Source organism: Chroicocephalus ridibundus, chromosome 3, assembly GCF_963924245.1.
Source record: "Chroicocephalus ridibundus chromosome 3, bChrRid1.1, whole genome shotgun sequence".
NCBI lineage: Eukaryota > Metazoa > Chordata > Aves > Charadriiformes > Laridae > Chroicocephalus > Chroicocephalus ridibundus.
In genome coordinates this window covers 118,453,758-118,467,146 of record NC_086286.1, presented here as the reverse complement: position 1 = coordinate 118,467,146, position 13,389 = coordinate 118,453,758, and the positions used below count along the sequence as shown (strand labels likewise).

The following is a 13,389-nucleotide window of genomic DNA, read 5'->3' as shown; positions in this document are numbered from 1 at the left end:
AATAATGGATCCCAGCTAATTTCAAAGTCACTTACAAAAATTCACAGCTGATCAAGCTGTAGCTTTAACAAGAGTGAAAGGTTACTTTACCTGTATCAAGCAGGTTTTTAAAGTCTTCCTAGCAAAGCTGTGAGTTCTGAGAATAAACATACACACCTCGTACCTCAAGGATGCAAATTAATGTATTTCAAGTTAATGGTTTGCAAAGTGCCTGAGAACTTGGAGGGAGGCATCCCAGTAACGCAGAGTATTTTGTTTTACTTCCACTAAGTGACAGTGCTGTTCTTGTTAGCTGGTTTAGCTATTTGTAGCGCATTCTTTTTGAAGTTGCTAATCACAGTGCGAGGCGATGCTGGAATCCTTCATTGGTCTAAAGGTCTGGTTTTTTCTGCTACAGACACTGCACTTCTGTGTGCATCCATACATGCATCATGTATACCAATCCTAATTTAAAACACATTCACAAAATACAGTTAAATCAATGCTAAAGGAAAACTTAATATGACTACAGGTAGTTAAGCATCCTTCCAGTAAGATTACGGATATCTTCCCACAACTGTTCTCCTGTTTTAATGAAGGAGCTTCTTTTCTGAAGTGTAAATGCAAGGTTCTTGGAGGGCCTGAGAGGCTCTTTTCAACCCTTCACAGCTCCTGTTCTTAGAAATAAAAAAAAAAAGGGAAAAATCTAATGTTGTAGAAAGAATCTGCATTTCTTCAAAATTTGATCATGTCAAAAAAAATTCTATACGACCACTCAGATAACAAGGATTAATTAACTGGTACATCAATAGCTTCATTCAGTTCCTAAAGGGAGGTCTATTTCCAATCCCAGGATCATTGTTACTCAGTTCTAGCTGCTTCTACCTAAAGTAATAATGAATCTAATTAATCATGATGAGAACTTGAGGCTATTCCTGTGGAAGCTAAGACAGTCTGATTGCTTTAGATTTTTTTTTCCGCTGACTCATTCTTTTTTTGACTGGTATCATCAGTAAGGAGCAGCGATAAGATATTTTAGTCAAATGGATGGTCACAGTTATCATTTGTCAAAACTGTCTCACTGCTCCCCTTCAGAAGATGTGCATGAGCAGGAATAAAAATAAAAGTACTGCTTTCTTCTTATGTGGAGTAGCAAAACTTTGCCGCTCAAGCTGTCACATAATAAATCCCCTATTTAAACAACTCTCATCTCACTTTTCATTTACCTTTGACATTGCAATGAGTGTTGCCATCTACTGGTCTCCAAACAATAAGGCAGCTTTGTCCAGTGAAACATGGCTCACTCTACCTTTGGTTTTGGTATTTTGCATTACTGATTAAAAGGAAAGCCTACAGTAAGTATCAGTTCTTCAATATGAAGGCAACACAAATAGAGAGTGAAAGAAAATTCTTTTTAATGTGTTTAGGACTATTTTTATGCCAGCAATAGCTACAAGGACTAGAGAAAGCTGATTTAAGGTAAAGGCCAATGTCAGTGGTAAGAACTAGACAAAACATGTGGGCAAATATTTTGCAATATTTAATTTTAGGTCCCAGGAGTGGTATTTGGAACACAGTTATGGGTTTGGCTTCCCTATCTCATGCTTGGGAAAGAGTTACAAATCTCAGAATGGGGATTAAAAATAACCCACAATCTGAGGATGGAGTGGCCAAAGCCATTGCCAGTAAACTTCTTTGGAAGTAGACACCAATATTATACTTAGAAAATTGTGCAGGAATTGAGATTTTATTTTTTTAAATACATTAAAAAAAAAAAATCCAAAACCAAAAGTCAAGTTGTATGAGATGAACTAAGGGTTACAGAATTTACCCCAGGACATAAAATGTGGGTTCAATTGCCTTCTCTACTTGACAGCATGGAAACTCACAAATCCAAGTTGAGTACCTTCTCCTCCAAAATGCAGGCTTGGAGCTGCAATTGCAGGCAGATCTTGGTACCTGCACTTGTGATATAAGTAGAGATGCCTGCTCAAAAAAAGGGAGGAAATAAGGACTAGGAAAGTGGAGCTCTGAAATAGAAAAAATGGGGCAGGAGAAAACATGTCCCAGGTGCCCCATGTGAAAACAGGAGAAGGAAAGAGGACTTCTTTAGGGGGGTCTGCCTGGAGGAGGGGTGCCAGAGTGTTTGACTCTGATCCCCTACCTCCCCAGGGCGTCCTGGTTCTTCTCACATCTGAGCTCCCAAACAGTGCAGTTTCAGGCCTCCACCCCACTGGAGATGACCTGGACCCACCAGGTCCTTTCATGGCGCTGCCAGCCCCTGTGCACCCAGGGGCCAGCAATGCTTGGTTGCCCCCAAGGGACCAGGGCCCCTGTCATGCCTCAGAATGGAATCATTTGGGTTGAAAAAGACCCTTAAGATCATGGAGTTCAGCTGTTAACCTAGCACTGCCAAATCCACCACTAAACCATGTCACTAAAGCTTTTGCCTTGCAGCAAAGAAGCTCCATCTGGGATTGTAAAAACGCCAACATGAGTTGCAGCTAGCAAAAAAAACCCAGCTTGGGCCACTGGGAGCAGAATGGGGGGAAAAAAGGCATTTCTGAGGATGCATAGCTGTTCTACGCTTCACACCAAGAATAATCACTAAAACGGAGCTTGTTTAAGTTTGGACTGTAACTGCCTTTCCCTGTCATGTTACAACAGCAGATCTGAGTCCAGGCAATTAAGAGGGAATCTAAAAACCAAGAATTTACCGTAAGCTGAGTTAGTGGTTCCTGTCCGGCTTTGCAGTGGGGCCACTGGAAGGTGAGCTCGGGGCTCCCCGCTCTCGCTCAGTACGGGCTCAGCGTGTTCTTGTTCTGCAACTATCAAACTTCGAAAGATTTGCTTTTGTTTTACAGATATTGGGCCTGAAAACATATTTGGTATCCCATGTGTTGCCAATCAGATACTGAATATTTTGTTCAGTTATCTTACCGTATTCAGGAGGAAGCTACTAGCGTGGTACTGCATGTTCTCTGGGCTGCTCTGCAGAGCCGGGCATAGGGCAGTAACGGTCCCACTCTTATACGTTGCGTGGGTGTACCCTTAAATAAAAGAACCGTTACAGAAAATAGCGGTGGAATAACACAAAACAAGAACCAGAGCTGAAAAGAAAGTAATTACAAGTTTCACGAGGACTGATCCCAGCGCTGCCTGCAGAGGTCAGGAGTTGTAACTTAAAGTTTAGTTTACAAACATTTTATTTTTATTAGAAAGGTTTATAACAAATTTTTATTAGAAAGGTTTACAATAAAACTGGGAAAAATAATGCTGCTTCTCATATGATTAGAGTCGCATTCTGAAGCTAAACAGGCAAATAAGGGTTGTATTTTTACCAGTAGACACTGCAAACATTAGAAACAAATACAACAAGAGAAGATCCTAAGTGAAGAAGATCTCAGTCTTAAGACTGAGAGCAACAGAAAAGTATCTGTGTAAGTATTCATTCCCCAGGCTGGGCAGCAGTGACTTCACTAAAAAAACAAAACAAAACAAAAAACAAACCCCAAAACTACAAAAAATCATCAGTCTTAGACTGATGCTGGCTCCAGGACTTCCCATGTCGGCACTGCAGGCAGTTGCTGTACTAAGTGCCATTGCCACGTTTTCTTTCACCCACTGAGGAAATATCATACAGATTTCTTCCTTCATTCCTGTTTCCATATTTCCTGATTTTATGGCTATATAGATACACAGTGTATAAACATGTATATATTCACAGCATTTCAAACCTGTCCTGTTTTCTTTTTGTTGTCCTAGCAGTGCTTTAAATTAGCCCCAACAATTTCTTTGCATTTGTTTGCACTCTTAAGAACTCCTTCTGAATTTTTGAATTAATTTTTAATTTATTTATTAGGTTTAATTCAAGATTAGATTATCTTGTCCTATATGAAGTCTGTTTTGCAAAATCATTATCAAACGAATGCTGTCACTTTAAATACCAGAATACAAATAAACATTTTCATTAAAACTTTCTACCAAGCAAGATGAAAACCAGAATTAAAACACGGCTATATTTTCAACTCTGAAATTCTGTTTAATCAGTGAAATGCGTTCCTACATTTATGAGTAAATGTATAATAATACTTTCACTAACACTAAATAGTTTTATTATTTTTAAAACAAACTTTAACAACACATGCAATAGAGCTTAACCTATAACTTTATATTCGCTGTGTTAGGTATCATTCTATAATAAAAGAACGTCCTCTGGATGATTCTTGTCAAAAACATAATAATAACACTGGCCCAAATAATCCCAGTTCTTCTTAGGTGAAAAGGGGACATAGTAACTGAAGGTACTTAACTTAGTCCCTTAAAGATTTCACCCAAATTGATACCTTTTTGTTAACGAAACCCTGGAGCAGAAGTGACACTGAAGGCCCACAGAAGGCAGCTCCTTCCCCAGCCCACCCCACTGCTGCCAGCGAGCATCTTCCTCCCAACAACCCAAAGGGGCAGAGGGTTCTTTGCCCTCCTGCCTCTTTTCTTCTTCTTAATCGCCAGGGCAAAAGGGAGGAAGTATCCAGCTTTGGTAGCGCAGTAGAGTGTGGGACCTGTGTGAGGGACAAGGAAAGACACTCAGAGAACTGTAGCCAGGAATTAAAATCAGGTAACACGGCTTGCGGCAGCTCCTGACAGTTTTCTGGGCTGTCTCTGCCTGTTTGCTTTCTCTCGGTCCCGGCACGAAGTGCAGGGTGGGGCTGGGTAGGCTTATCCCCTCATCCCACTGACTGCTGTCAACACGCATGGGGCAGATGACTCTCCCCCACGTTGGGGTGGGATGTGCTCCAGCAGGCAGTCAGGGCCAGCACGAGCTCAGGCTTCGCCCCTGCCTGCCCAAAACATCTCGTTTTTGCAGTAGATATAGGCTGTACGATGGGCTCCGGGACATGCTTAGGGCCCTGGGAAGTTCCTCTCCTGGAATAAGGGGGACAAGGGACAAAGGGGATCAGCCTGTCTCTGTGCCAGTTTCTGCCTAGCTTCTCAAAAAGCTAGGACAAGGGATTAATTTTAACACTCTGTTTAATTATAACCTCACTCTGACTCTGCAAAATATCAAGGAAAAAAAAAAAAACGCTTACCTGGAAAATTCACATAGGTTATGACACTCAGATCTCTGGCTGGTGCTTTATGAAGTTGTTACAAACATGTATTTTGCAGCTAATGCTTCCTCTTGTACGATTTTACTGATAGAAAAACTAACGATCTCAGGAAGATAGTGATGTGTTGAGACTGTAATTACTCCCATCTGTACGCTTTGGTTAATGTTATAAATAGATATGAATAAAAGGAAGGATGAAACGGATTACTCGTCTTTTCTTGGCCTTCCAGGGGAAATATGTGTGGGAGATGGGGACCAGGTTCTATTTCCATTAGGTAAATTTTTATTTGAGATTTCATGAGGAAAAGAACCATGCTTAAAGGCTTGGAGGACTCTTTCCGGTCCCTGATCATCGCTTCCTAATTGCCCTTGTCAGTGATGTAGTCAAGCCGATCAATTCATGACGTAATGATGATGGCCAAGAATCACTCTCAAGTAGTATTGTTCTCTTGAATGCAAATTGGATGAATCTACAAACGTTGTCTTCTAATTCTTAGCCCTTAGCCAAAATGAGTGGAAAGGCACTCATATTTACACACATAAACTTCCTGTTTTGCAGTCCACTAACAGGATGTGTGTTACGAGGGAAGAAGTTTTCCAGCTGAACTGGATTTCCGTCTGGAGCCAGCTCAAGCCAGTAGGCAAAGCAAGCAGGAGGCTGCGGGGTGTGCTCTGGTGCCTACTTTTCCTCTGTCAGGGAAACGGGAATCGATTATTCCCATTTGAACAGCTAATCTCTGCTTCCCATTCGCACAGCTCTTTGCTCCCAGTGTTACGAACAGCAAAGGTATAGCTGGGTGGCTGGAGGGTTCTTCCCCCAGCAGCTCCCGCAGAAAAACAAAGTGCTGCTCTTCCTTCTCACCCTGCCTTTTCCATTTTCTGGTACGGACGCAGGCTCACCCTTGGGTCCCCACCCCAGCACTGCGGGGGCACAAACGGCTGTCGGGCCCTGATAGGAGATTAGCTGCAGACAAGGGGTCCTGCTCTGCAAGGGAGGGAGAGCTGACTCAGAAACAGAACTTGAATTTTTGGCGATATTAAAAAACACATTATTTTCAGCTCGATGAATTTTTTTGTTTTGTTCTGTGTTTGCCTAGCTGTCTAGGAAGAGGGATGCACTGGAAACAGAAGAGGTCCTTCAGAAGTCTGTAAAACCTGCAGATATAATTAAAGGTAAGCCCACATATGTATGAATACACTGTCGCTATTTATGTAATACTTTATGCAATACATGCATAACATTGACACCTACTTTTCGGTATTACAGGGCTCAACCATTTTGTTTATGCTCAGGAAGCAAGTTAGGATTTCCATTCCTGCATAGATCTCTGGCGTTGTATATTTGCTGCGCTGTGTCTTGTTGCGCTGAAGGCTTGTTTGGCATAGAATAAGGTTTGGGTTCTCTACGTGGAAATGGGGGCCAGTGGGTATGTCTCCATGCCATAATGGCAGGTCAGAACAGGGGTCTTAATTAGCTCTGAGCTAATAGGGCTATACTGCGGTTTGGTATTCAAATGACATCTCCAGTCATGTAGACATGTCTCGTTGCTTGTGCCCCCTGACACTGTGTAAGGTGGAAAATTGTGGGGGAGCTTCAGGTATGATTAAAATAGAAGAAAAACATATAGTCTAGTGATCACATCACAAGAGCAGAGATGACCACAGATGTCCAATGTTACCCCAAGCAAAGTCCACTTGGTGCTGGGCTGCTTCTTCGGAGCCCTGTCAGAAGAACCTGCTGCAGGAGAAGGATCAGTGTTTGATGCAGCAATAGGTAGAAGGGTGTTGAGGAATCTAAGATGAGCGAAATGATATAAGCACAAAGTACTGTTGCAGATCTTTCTACTATTTTATCCTCTGTTCTATGGCTCCTTACTTTTGAAAATACAGAGAATTTCTAGTTCATGCAAGCTACGTTGGTGAGACTTTATGCAACAAAATCAAAACTTCTGGATGCGCTTTTAGGATTCTTAGAATGGTTTTCCTTAGGAGATACAAAAAAAAATCCCACGTTCTTCCCACTCTAGTTTGTTGTGATATGGCTGAACTATCTTCTTCTAAGTGCACAAAAAAAAAAATACCGCCTTTTATTCAGAGCTCTTGTGATCGGTTTTGTTGCCTGCGATCTTTCTTTGAACTTCTTTAACTTTTTAGAAATTAGAGTGTTTACTCATTACTGCTTAATGTATGAAATGAGTGAGAATCGATTTGATGCTCACCTTTGAGGTTTCTTTCTTTGTACCGAGTATAATATGCGATCTTCAGTTCTAAGAGCCACTGCAGTCTGCATTCAGCAGAATTCAGTGAAGAGTTCCTGGAACTTAATTCTCCACTGCAAAGAAAAATACACTTCTATTGAGACACACGGGCTTTTTTCTTAAGATAAGCATTGATAGCCACTCTGTTGTGAACAAAGTGAATGTGAATCTAAAAAACAGCTGGCGTTATCTCTGGCTTTGCCACTCCAAAGCTATTTACATTCATGTACATGAAGTGATGCCATTAGTTACTCTTGTTCTGTCACAATGACTGTCTCTGGTGGCTGTGACTCTGAGGTATGTTTATGAAGCTTGTTTATACCTCAGCCGATTATGAGGGGGTGAATGACTCAGGGACAAAAGCCGTCTTGCCGGTGAAACGAGTCTTCAGCTGACACCTTCTCGGCCATTCTAGCACAGACTTACTTAGCAAAGGACTTCCACAAGAGACACTTCTTCCTTGGGACAAGTTCATGAAGATACAGTGCTGCAGGGCTGCACGCTCCGTTCGCTGACGCCTCCTCCCACGCATCTCCTTTAACCTTATTGCAGACCAGCTTCTTTGGAAAAGCTGATCCTGTCCACAGGAGCAATGTAACTGAATGGCAAGTCAGTCTCCCTGCATTTTAAAACAGTAGTATAGGAACGGGTAAGTCTGAAAAAATGGGATTAGCGGCAAAATTTCTAATTCAGCTGTGAATTTTCTGTTGGTCCTAAACGGAAGTGTTCTCATTCGCACTAGCTCAGTATGTGATGCCAGTTGCTAGCTAGTCCAAAAAAACCAGAACACAGAATAGATGGTCTTCCTTGAAGAAACTTAGAGTTGCACAGAGAGGTAGGAGAAACAAATGGAAGCAGTACCACAGTTTTCAGCAATAGGGCAGACTGGGCTTTTCAGCACACTGAGAGCCTGGCTGTTTTCAAATGGGTTTACAGGAATCCTACTAAAGGAAGGTCTTTTTGTACCAGTTTGTGTGTTAAATGGGAAATCTGAAGGAGGCGAAGGTAACTCAGAAGAGTTCATCCCACACATGGGAAAAAAGCTTAAACATGTGTAGTTTTAAACATTAGAATTGGGCAACGGATGCAGCTGTATATAGTGGGACAGGTGTTTCTGTATCAGAAGAGAGAGGGGGTCGAGACAGCAATAGGCTGTGAAGCTTGTAGGAATTAAGGCAACAGTATAGGTATAAGGAGATGCAGCAGCAGGAGCTGAGTTAATGAACAAGTTACCTGGTCAAAAGCAATAGAAGAGTGAATCCTGAGTTAGCGCGGTGAATGGTTGTGGCAGGGAAAGGCTGTGTTCGTGAGGCAGTGGTGGGGCAGAAGGAGGCGTGGATGGAAAAGTCCCTCTGTTAAGAGTCTGTGGCTTGTTTCTCTGTGGCCCCAGGGAGAGACTAGCCAAAGGGGTCACTTGGCCCACTGGGCCAGAGTTCTTATCTCAGTAAACTTTCCTATGTATTATGGTCACTGCTGGCCAAAAACCATGAAATACTGACCAATTCCTACAGCAATGTATTTCAGACTCATTGACTTTTTAATTAATGAATTGTATGTCTGTTGACAAAGTGGAATCCAGAATTGTACACGGAGTGCCTAGATTTGCTATGCAGTATTTGGGAAAATTAGTAGCTTCAGAACGGGATTTGCTCCTGTAAATGCACGAAACATACATCCAGACCAGCACATCTTACAGAGATGCAGGTAACGAGGGACATGCTAAGGACATAAACCACCATTCCAGCACCCTACTCTGGAATGTGGACAGATAGCTCTAATTGCTTCCGAGCACCAGCGCTGTCCTGTGAAGTTGGTAGGTAGTTAACTGCAGCTGTTATTTCAGAGAACTGAGCGAGGGTCACCTATTTATGACTGCTCCTCTTAAGCGATAGGATAGTAGACTGGGGACTAGACTGGGCGTAGTTAGACTTGGGGGTTGGACTAGAGGATCATTAATGGTCCCTTCCAATCCAAACCATTCTATGATTCTATGACTGCAAGGCCAGCAAGGCCATTAAGCAGAAGACCTGAGATTAAGATCTTGAATTCTTTTCTGAAGAACAGCCCAGCTGCAGCATAGGGCAGCCAAAGTAGTCTGCTGATTTCCGTGACTCTCTCTAAGAAAGTCAGACCTGTGAATCTTGAGCAAAGGAATCAGATCACAGAATCACAGAATGGTTTGGGTTGGAAGGGACATTAAAGATCACCCAGTTCCAACCCCCCTGCCATGGGCAGGGACACCTCCCACTAGACCAGGCTGCTCAAAGCCTCATCCAGCCTGGCCTTGGACACCTCCAGGGATGGGACGTCCACAACTTCTCTGGGCAACCTGTTCCAGTGCCTCACCACCCTCACAGTAAAGAATTTCTTCCTAATATCTAAGCTAAATATTCCCTCTTTCAGTTTCAATTTGGGTGCTCCCTAGTCCTGGGAAGTTTTTTTAAAAGACTTTTAAAAGAGCGCAACCTTTTGTAGGTACCTGCATCTTTTCTGGAGATGCTTTGAGAAGGTCTACCACATCTGTTTTGTTTTTTTTTTTTCATTTCCATGGAGGAATACCTTGGTTTTAATTAATACAGGTCAACTATTTGCTACCCTGCTAGATCTAACAGCACTGTCTGTCAAAACTGCTGGGGGATGTGGATGTCATAGCACAGCAGAACAAATTTTGTTCATGTAGAGTTTTAGGTCCCAAAGTTTGTAGCTTTAGAAAATGTAGACATCTTCAGGATTAGAGAGTAGCTGAGTGGGGGCAGTTAGGTGTGCAGCTTTCAATTTCTGTGAGTGCTTTTCAATTAAGTACCTTGCCCAAGGTCTCATAGGAAGACTGCAAAGGAAAGAAATGGCATCCAGGTTTTCCATATCCTTGGCTACTTTTCCAAACTGTAGACTGGGCATTTATCAAGTCATTACTGGACTTTGGCTACTACTCAAATCACAAAATGACAGTTGTTTAGTATTTTTCATTAAGGATGATTATTGACAGAAAAAAACCCCAAAGCATAACTGCGTTAATGGCGTTTATCAGAAACATTAGGAGTGTAAGCAGAGCCCAGCCAGCTGTTAACGCCTCTTTAAAGAAGGAAGAGAAAGGAAAAGCATTTTGTAATGGAGTGATACCAAGTTAAACTATCTAAAGTATTAAGTACTTTAAAAGTTTCTACTCAGAAGAAAGACTTTTCTTGAACTATTTTAGCATCAGCCAAAAACTTTAGTGCCCTTATCAAATTGTGAGTTGTGTGGTGCTAAGATATTTTTTTTTTAAATACTTTAGACAAGAACCAAATAATTGTATTTCTCAGATCAAATCCTGAACTGATTGCATTTAAACCTTTTTCTGGTTTTTGATCAGGTTGGGTTTTCCAGTACTGAGAAGCAGAGCAATGTAGAAGTCCTTCAAGCTTATGCTTATCAAATACATGTTGAGCTCTTCCTGAACGTTTAATGCTTTACACAAACGTTGATCAGAATTATCCAGAACAAACCAGGGCCCCAAAAGGGTCTGAGCTGGAGAGCTGGTGGAACGTAGACCAGCTGCTATAAGTGTTCGGGATGGCAGGGTGACAGGGTTTTCTTCAGTCCCAGCTGGTCTCCATGAAGGGAAGGGCTGGCCTGGAGGCTGTGACTTAGAGGCCTTTGCTCCTCAAGTAAGCAAAGGAATTGGTTTTCCAGCCCTGCAGCCTCCTTAGAGACAGCCCAAAGGTGGCAGTGGGACAGGATGCCAGGGATCACAGGGATTAGGCATGTGAGCAGCAGTGGACTGCAGGCGTCTGGGTACCGAGCTGACTAGCATGAGGCCAAAGAAGTCATTTTCATTTCTTGCAAAAACGTTTCTATCTTTACCAGGAGCTGGGAACTTCCATGTTTTTAACCTTGACTATAAATACTGAAAACAGCGAGGGTTTTTCCTTCAAGACATCTCTATTTTTAAGAACGCAGTTGGTACTCACAGACATCTCATCCCCACAGCTGCTGCCGCCAGCCGTAGCAGTGGTACCCCAGTAATCCTGCACCCCAACTTCGCTGCTCCTGCCCTGCCGTAGCTGCAACGGGTCCCCGGTGCTGGCAGAGCCCGACTCCTTCCTGCCTACAGAAAAAACAGCCGGTAGCAGGGTTCAGAACAGCCGCCACAGGACTGATAACTGGGTTTTGTCTGGAGGTTTGATCTGTGGATGGCATCTGCGTGCCGCTTCCTAAAATGGAGAACTCTCTAACCAGACTCCTTTAAGAACTGGTAAAAAAAGGCAAAATAGCAGCTTTTCTGTGAAACCCATATTTTAAAATGTCACTGACAGGCTGGACGGGGTTTTGAGCAACCTGGTCCAGTGGATCCTGCCCATGGCAGGGGGGTTGGAACTAGATGATCTTTAGAATCCCTTCCGATCTTAACCATTCTGATTATTTTTCAGAGGCAGCTAAATAAGTAGAATTTATGCTCGTATTGAGTGAGGCCATTAAAACCCATCACTAGCAGTGTTTACTAGCATCCAGCACTGTATTTACCAACAGCAACCACACCGCTGTATCAGAGAGCCTGTGTTTAACTCTCTCTCGAGGGAAGGAAACGATTGACTCCTTTCCCAAGATCATCTCGCAGCAGCTACCGGCACAGTAGTTAATTAATAACTAGGGCGATGCGTCTCTGTTTACTGTAGAACGCAGGCGGCCTGGCGGGGAAGGAGGCCCTCAGCAGCCACCGGGTACCCCTCAACGCGGGCCTCGCCTTTGTCTCCTCACCCCCGGCCTGCGGACGGGCACCGCCTCCCGCCGCCGCTCCCCGACGACGAAAAACGAAAAAGGGGGACACGCACACACGCACAAAAAAAGTCACCACACAAAAGCCGTGTTTTGACCGCTTGGTTTGGCGGGAGGCAAGGGGACGGCCCGGCCGCTTGGTGCCCGCCCGCCGCGGCCGCTCTGAGGGGAGGCCGGCGGCGCATGCGCGGTGGGCGGCGGAAGGGGCCGGGGGCCGCCGCCGCCTGCCGCTCCCTCCCGGGCGGGGGCGCGCATGCGCTGTGGCGGCGGCAGGGGCCAGCGGCAGCGGCGGCGGCGGGGGGAGGTTTGCCGCGCTCTCGCTGTCCCTCTCCCTCCGTGCGCGCCCTCCCGCCATGTTGTTGTGAGCCCCTCGCCGCCGACGGGGGGGAGGGGAGGCAGGAAGGAGAGGCGCCAAGAGGGAGGAGGAAGGGGAGGAGGAGGAGGAGGAGGAGGAGGAGGGCGGCAGGGCGGGCAGGGGTGTCCCAGGGCCCGCTCCGGCTCCATCGCAGCGAGCAGCGCCGCCAGCCAGCCCGTGAGTATCCTCGGGGGCTGGGGCCGCGCTGGCTAGGCCGCGGGCGGGCGGAGCGGGCGGACGGCCCCCCACCCTCCCCTTCCTCCAGCCCCCTTTTGTCTCTGGCCTCGGCTGCGCGCCGAGGGAGGAGAGGGGAGGGGAGGGGAGGAGGAGGAGAAGGAGAAGGAGAAGGAGGAGGAGGAGGAGGGCGGGAGGGGGGCCATGTTGTGGCAGGTCACCGGGCGGCGCGGGGCCTGCTCGGCGGCCGCCCGCGCCTCGCCGCCTTTGTGTCCTCCCGCCGCGCCGGGGAGCGGCGCCGAGGTGGGGAAGGAGCGCCGTGAGGGGAGGCGGCGTGAGGGGTGCGGCGGCGTTGCGGGGGGCGGGGGGGGGGGAGCGGCAGGCATTGTGCTCTGGGCGAGCTGAGGGGAACGGGGGGTGGAGGGGGCTCGGGGGAGGAGCGGGGCCTCGGGGATCAGTTTCCAGCCCAGCGGGGTTTGGGGGGCGAAGTTGTTGCCTCAGAGAAGTCTTAGAGGGGGGAGGGACCGACGACACAGGGCCCTCGGGGGGGGTTTCAGGTGGGAAGAGGTGCCGGTACACGCGTGAGGGTGACCGGAGCGTGGGGCAGGCCCCGGCGGGGGGCGGACACGCCGCGCTGGGTGTTACAATGGGGTTCGGTGCCCTGAGGAGCCGGGGACATGGGGGGGGGGCTGTTCGGCCACCCCACGGACAATCGCCTGCCTGCGGAACGTGGGCGAAACGGGCTTTGTTTAGGCGTA

The 13,389-nt window shown here is 45.9% G+C and overlaps 1 protein-coding gene across 8 annotated transcripts in view; it reads left to right on the top strand.

Annotated features, from left to right (window-relative positions):
- Positions 1 to 6,128: 6,128 nt before the first annotated feature.
- Positions 6,129 to 13,389, top strand: part of PUM2 (pumilio RNA binding family member 2) — a 78,673-nt gene continuing 71,412 nt past the window's right edge. For 2 of the 8 annotated variants that reach the window (XM_063330541.1, XM_063330540.1), the window contains exon 1: positions 12,815 to 12,934. In XM_063330541.1, coding sequence (XP_063186611.1) covers positions 12,836 to 12,934 — 99 coding nt within the window. In that variant the 5' untranslated portion in view covers positions 12,815 to 12,835. Of the gene's footprint in view, positions 6,263 to 12,482; positions 12,635 to 12,814; positions 12,935 to 13,389 lie in introns of those variants that run through there. The other 6 variants (XM_063330544.1, XM_063330547.1, XM_063330543.1 and 3 more) reach the window with 6 other exon arrangements.